The sequence below is a fragment of the Euprymna scolopes genome, chromosome 46 (assembly GCF_053919585.1).
Source record: "Euprymna scolopes isolate OS-2025 chromosome 46, ASM5391958v1, whole genome shotgun sequence".
Classification (NCBI taxonomy): Eukaryota; Metazoa; Mollusca; class Cephalopoda; order Sepiida; family Sepiolidae; genus Euprymna; species Euprymna scolopes.
The window spans coordinates 18,953,457-18,960,956 of record NC_136527.1 but is presented as its reverse complement, the minus strand read 5'-3'; the positions used below and the strand labels follow the sequence as shown (position 1 = coordinate 18,960,956).

Below are 7,500 nucleotides of genomic sequence, written 5' to 3'. Positions count from 1 at the left end.
GAACGTGAAATGAACACGCATTTCTTCCTATACACTAGACTGCTACATATCCTTCTCTCATAGACCTCCTCCTTCCTTTACCCGAACCCTCTGGACTTTATTTATTCATACATCAGGAACAGCACCAACATGACCTTTCACAACACCAAAGTCAGCCTGATCGCTGCCATCTGCCGAGTATTTGCTTCGTGTTCCCTCTATCCAGGCAGTGATTGAGGCTAAAGACGGCTACATTGAATAGATGTCAGCTCTACTACATAATCAAGTTACCCGCATTGATTTTTTTAATAAAAGTTTTAAAATAAAGCTGTAGTGTTGTTTTCTTTATGGCGACCATCCCGTATTGTCACCGGGACAAGTGCTGGACGCGGATGTTATGTTTCCCACCCTTGTACTGAAACAGAGTGTTATCATTTTCGTTTCTTCTCTACGCGTTCCTTCCCGATGACCTAGTGCTTGTTCTATTCTCCATCAATGTCAGCATCCCATTCTCGACCTCAATCGAGCACATGATTGAAACACTAATAAATAAATAAATAAATAAAAATACTTCCCTTCCACCTGTGGACTTCATGTCCTACTTTTTAACTCAATGAATTAAACTCGGAAAATTATGGGGTTTTTTTTTGTGTGTCACCCTGTCTGTCTGCCTGGTGAGTTGGGGGTGATGTTAAACACGTGTGGGTGGTCGGTTGTGGAAGCAACCGAAGGGATAGGGGTGGTGTCGATGGACATGTGCTATTTTGGTTCCTGTACGATGACAAAAAATATTAAAATAACTTTTTTTTTAATTATCGTTACTGATTTTTATTGCCAACCGTGGACACCTTTTACGACCCATTAAGCTGACTCGGTTATTAGGTTATTACGCATTGGGCCAGGTACCTCACTCTTGACCTATGTAAGGAGAAGAGAACCGCACAATTATCTATATTTAAAAATCGAATGCCGATTGGAGTGAACTTAAAAGTATCAAATAATCCTTATACGCTGTCAAATTTACTTTAGGTATGAAAACCAAAAGGAGGAGAGAAATATTTGGAATCAAGTCTCCCCTTGCTGTTATTTCAGATCATTTGAAACCATAGCAGCAAGTTTTAGTCTCCCCTCCATCAAGGCGAAAGGTTTTGAGGATAAAAATTATATTTAAAAAATAATATATATATATATATATATATATATATATATATAGCTTCTTTATTTAATCCCATAAATTAATATACAAAAGTATTATTTTATGCGTGAACTTTAAGTATTTGCTTCAACAGTGCTCAATACATAGACAGAGTAAGGTAGTAAGTTATGAAAATATATAACTTACCCCCTCTCTTTCTCTCTCTCTCTCTCTCTCTCTCTCTCTCTCTCTCTATATATATATATATATATATATATATATATATATATATATATATATATATATACATTTTCACCTTTTAATAGCTAAAGTTTTAAAATGTTTAGACCTTAAATAAGCAGAGGAGTTTGGTAGAGTTTCTAAAGGTCAAATCGTTGAACTTTCTAAATCATATTTAAAAGATAATATATATATATATATATATATATATATATATATATATATATATATATATATATACTTAATTTGATCACATAAATTAATATACGAAAGTATTATTTTATGCGTAAACTTTAAGTATTTACTTCAACAGTGCTCAATACATAGGTAGAGAAAGGTAGTAAGTTATAAAATATATATGGCACCTTTTACGACCCATTGAATAGATGTCAGTTCTACTACATAATCAAGTTACCTGAATTGATATTTTCAATAAAAGTTTTAAAATAAAGCTGTAGTGTCGATTTCTTTTGGGGGGGGACAACTTTATCGTTCCACCCTCGATACAAATAAAAAAATGTTTTAAAATCACATTCGATTTCTTCATCATCAACGCTCTAATCCCCATCTGGCATCAATCGAAATTAATAGCTCTCGTTTTGGGGAAGCTCCATGTTTTGACAAACTTCTAGGTCACATATTAAAAATCTGAGTTCGACCTTTACTCCTGATCTGAAATGGAACACGTACATCAAATCTGTTGCCAAGGCTGCTGGGAAAATGGTGGCATCCTTTACCGCTCCAGTAGATATTTCACTGCTGATGTAATTCTCTACTTATATAAAAGCCAAGTACGTCCAAGGATGCAGTATTGTTGCCACATCTGGGCAGGAGCAGCTAAAAAGACTGTATCCAAAGTTCAAAATTGATTTCGTAGCCTCTTTCCTACAACCTCTTTCTCACAGAAGAGACGTTGTGAGCTTGAGTGTGCTTTATGGTTTTTTTCATGGCAAGTGCTCGTCTGAGCTCCAAACTATGGTCCCCTTGGCTTGACTTTCATGAAAAACACTCGTCTAGCTGAAACCACTATCAATAATTTTCCCCACTCTTTATCTGTGCCTAAACCTAAACGTAGATTCCATGAACAAAGCTTCTTTCTTAGAACTGCACGCCTGTGGAACTCTGTTCTGTTTCCCTGCTTTCCAGCTGACTACAATATGGTCGTCTTCAAGTCCACTGTAAACAAGTTCTTGATGAACCGGTCCCCTTAATTAATTTCCACTATTAATAATGGCTACAACATGTTTCCCTTGACCACTGTACACTCATTAATCCTTTATTCTCGAGTGGCCTCTGGGCCTTGATAAGTGGTGACTACTTTGTGAAAAAAAAAAAAAAATTTGAAATGTCCGAAAAAAATATAAATAAAATAAGAAAACAAATAGCCTGATAACTTACCATGATAATACGAGGGCGGGGAAGTGAGAATGGTTGAAATTAAACGTTGAAAAAAAGCAGGTGGTTAAACGAACGTCAATGTGTGGTTTTCTACGTCAAACATCACGCCATAGAGAAATAAAATCACAGCGCGAATTTTGTAACATAAATGCACATACACACACACACACACACACACACATTTTTGCTTTTAGATATTTTCGTTTTTTTTGTTTTTTTTTTAGCCGAGGATGATGAAAAGATGTTAATAAATTTGAGGCTGAGGCAGAAAAAAAAATGTAGCACTAAGCGGGTAGAGAAGTGAGAATGGTTGAAATTAAACGTTTAAAAAAGCAGGTGGTTTTACAGGTATTTGAACTGAGTCAAGTGTGAAATGGAGCCTGCTGAATGTCGTTCTTAAGGTGGCTTAGTTCATAATACACTGTTGTCGACATTGCACTGTAGAGAACCTAGTATTGATTTTACAAATTTATTTTTATATCGAACTAGCAGGGGTGCCTGGCGTTGTCCGGGTATTTGTAGGTGTAAAAGACAAAAAAAAAAATTTTGGTAGAGAGGCTGAGGCAGAAAAAAATGTGTGACACGATACTGCGACACTAAGCGGGCAGAGAAGTGAGAATGGTTGAAATTAGACGTTTAAAAAAAGCAGGTGGTTAAACAAACATCAACGTGTGGTTTTCTACGTCAAACATCACGCCATAGTAGTAGAGAAATGAAATCACAGCGCGAATTTTGTAACATAAATGCTTTTGCCTTTTATATAGACTAGCGGGGGTACAAATACACACACACACACACACACACAAACACGCATTTTCGCTTTTAGATAGATTAAGCAGATAAACAATATAAAATTTTCGGGGTTTTTTTCTTTTTTTTAGCCACTGTACACTCATTAATCCTTTATTCTCGAGTGGCTTCTGGGCCTTGATAAGTGGTGACTCCTTTGTGAAAAAAAAAAGTTTCAAGAATGGTTGAAATTAGACGTTTAAAAAAAGCAGGTGGTTAAACGAACGTCAACGTGTGGTTTTCTACGTCAAACATCACGCCATAGTAGTAGAGAAATGAAATCACAGCGCGAATTTTGTAACATAAAAGCTTTTTTAGCCACTGTACACTCATTAATCCTTTATTCTCTAGTGGCTTCTGGGCCTTGATAAGTGGTGACTCCTTTGTGAAAAAAAAAAAAGTTTCAAATGTCCGAAGAAAATATAAATAAAATAAGAAAACAATTATTTTTGTTATACCCTATATCTACTTACCCGGGCGTAAAAGAAAAAAAAATTTTGGTAGAAAGGTAGGCTCGAACCTGAAACCTTGAGGCGAATTTTGTAGCATAAATGCTTTTGCCGGGGGGGCACAAATGCACACGCACACACGCACAAACACACACACACACACACACATTTTCCATTTTAGATAGATTAAGCAGATAAACGAAATAAAATTTTTTTTTTTTTTTCTTTTTTTAGCCACTGTACTCTCATTAATCCTTTATTCTCGAGTGGCTTCTGGGCCTTGATAAGTGGTGACTCCTTTGTGAAAAAAAAAAAGTTTCAAATGTCCGAAAAAAAATATAAATAAAATAAGAAAACAATTATTTTTGTTATATTAAATCTACTTACCCGGGTGTGAAAAAAAATGTTGGTAGGGAGGTAGGCTCGAACCTGAAACCTTGAGGCGAATTTTGTCGCATAAATGCTTTTGCCGGGGGGGGGCACAAATGCACACGCACACACGCACAAACACACACACACACACACACACACACACACACATTTTCCATTTTAGATAGATTAAGCAGATAAACAAAATAAAATTTTTTTTTTTTTTTCTTTTTTTAGCCACTGTACTCTCATTAATCCTTTATTCTCGAGTGGCTTCTGGGCCTTGATAAGTGGTGACTCCTTTGTGAAAAAAAAAAAGTTTCAAATGTCCGAAAAAAAATATAAATAAAATAAGAAAACAATTATTTTTGTTATATTAAATCTACTTACCCGGGTGTAAAAAAAAATGTTGGTAGGGAGGTAGGCTCGAACCTGAAACCTTGAGGCGAATTTTGTAGCATAAATGCTTTTGCCGGGGGTACAAATGCACACGCACACACGCACAAACACACACACACACACACACACACACACACATTTTCCATTTTAGATAGATTAAGCAGATAAACAAAATAAAATTTTTGTTTTTTTTTCTTTTTTTAGCCACTGTACTCTCATTAATCCTTTATTCTCGAGTGGCTTCTGGGCCTTGAGGCAAATTTTGTAACGTAGAAAACCACATTTTGACGTAGAAAACCACACGTTGTAACATAAATGCTTTTGCCGGGGGTACAAATGCACACACACACACACACACACACACACATTTTCCCTTTTAGATAGATTAAGCAGATAAACAAAATAAAATTTTCGTTTTTTTTCTTTTTTTTAGCCGAGGATGATGAAAAGATGTTAATAAATTTGACCATACGTGCTTTAAGTCTCAACGATAACAACGCGGACCTCCTGCAAGTATTTCGTAAATCAGCATGGGATCGTAAGTATTTATTGCAATTGTGAAAAATTTAACAGATTTTTTTTAAAAACGGTTTTACTTAATAGAATTTTACTTCAAATCGTATCTCCTATAATTGTGTACCAATTGTGGCGTAGTCCCTGATCTTGGTCGGATTATTTTGCGTACTGCCAAGAACCACACCCACAACTAATATAAATTATCTGATGTAGCAAAGGAAGAAACTGTTGAACAATTTTTACACTGTGAGAAACTTCTGCAGTTTAAATCCCATTTTTCTGTGAGTTTTGCTTGGCAATGCCCGGTGGACAACAAAAACCGCAACAGAACAGAAGTTTAAAAAAAAAATTAAAAATTTTCATAATAAAAGTCTCAACGATAACAACGCGGACCTCCTGCAAGTATTTCGTTAATCAGCATGGGATCGTTAGTATTTATTTATTGCAATTGTAAAAAATTTAACGGATTTTTTAAAAACGGTTTTACTTAATAGAATTTTACTTCAAATCGTATCTCCTATAATTGTGTACCAATTGTTTTTTCTTTTTCGTAATAAAAGTTTTCTTTCTTCGATTTAGAGAACAAATAGTTTTTTCTATTTTTTTTTTTTTGTATTTTTTTTTTCTTTGAATTAATTGACCACCTACAATTACCATCATGAGGTATAAGAAATATATGGAATAACATTATTTATTTTTTTGCGTATACATATTTTTTTCCATATGCATATTATATGTGGATGACTGTTATATATATATATATATATATATATATATATATATATATATATATATATATATATATTAATTAACTGATGACTCTGCTACCAAAATGTTCTATTTAATAATTAGTAAATTTACCAATTCTAATTTATATGATGGACTCTCCGTCGATTTTCGACGTATGAGACTCTGACAATTGACCTGAAGGTCTAGAACTCAGCGTGTCGACATTCACTTAGACGTATGTGGCACTTTAGTCCTGCTAGAGACTTGCAATGGCGACCGCAGTGGTGACAGACATATAAATGCGAGAATTTAGCTCCACATTGCTCAGTATTATTTTTTGACTTGACTCTCGCTTCTTTTAGTTTTTCGATGCAAAACGCCGAGAACGCCTTGATTTTTCTGTCACACATTTCTATCCACTTCCTTCTGTCTTTTGCAGTTAGCTCAATGTTGTTATATTCAATATTTAGAACCTGCAAGTTAGACTTTATTTTGTCTTTGTAACGCAACCATGGTCGTCCCACGTTTCGACGGCCTCTGTCTAATTGGCCATACAGGAGTTGCTTCGGTATCCTATATCTAATTTATATATATATATTATATAACTACTTCATTTACTCACATAAAATTAATATACGAAAGTATAGATTTATGCGTGAACTTTAAGTATTTACTTCAAAAGTGCTCAATATGTAGGTAGAGCTAGTTAGTAATTTATAAAATATATATGGCAATTAAGCTACACTGAATATTCGGCGTTTCATCCACTGTGAATATTCAGTGTAGCTTAATCGCCATATATATTTTATAAATTACTATATATATATATATATATATATATATATATATATATATATATATATTATTTTTAAAATGTAATTATATATATTTTAATCTATGTAAATAAAGATTTGTACAAGAAATTGCAGAAGTAATATTTAAAACATGACTTATTAGTATTTTTAAGCTACATTTGTAAATACATTTTTTTGTTTGTTTTATGCTATAGACCTTTACATTTCTAAAAGCCTACGTTTTTATATATACCGCTGCAAAAGCTACAGTATTATTTTATTCTTTAATAAGTTTTTCGTGTGGTATTTTAGTATATGAGATACTAAAATTACGTAAGTTTCTATGGATTTTGCTTTTTTCGAGTATTTCTTTTACTGGATATGAATTGTTTATTTGCTAACGGCAAAAGTGATCTGGGCTATTGGCTTTGTTGATCCATCTTCAAGTTTATGGAGAAGAACTGCTCCTACTCCATAGTCACTTGCATCTGATGCAACAATCAATTCTTTTTGTGGATCAAAATGTGCTAGAGCTAAATCTGAGAGCAGGCATTTCTTAATATCTTCAAACGTATTTTGGCATTCTTTTGACCAAAACCACTTTTTTAAGAAATCATTCAATAGTGCTCTCAATTTATGCATGTTTGGAATATAAATAGCGTAATATTGAGCCAAACCCAAAAAAGATTGTAACTGGGCAACA

At 33.9% G+C, this 7,500-nt stretch overlaps 1 protein-coding gene across 2 annotated transcripts in view; it reads left to right on the top strand.

Moving 5' to 3' along the window:
• LOC145270496 (MAP kinase-activated protein kinase 5-like) overlaps positions 1–7,500 on the top strand; it is a 163,836-nt gene that overhangs the window by 154,706 nt on the left and 1,630 nt on the right. For both annotated transcript variants that reach the window (XM_080126156.1, XM_080126155.1), the window contains exon 12: positions 5,192–5,296. In XM_080126156.1, the coding sequence (XP_079982282.1) occupies positions 5,192–5,296 (105 nt within the window). The remainder of the gene's footprint in view (positions 1–5,191; positions 5,297–7,500) is intronic.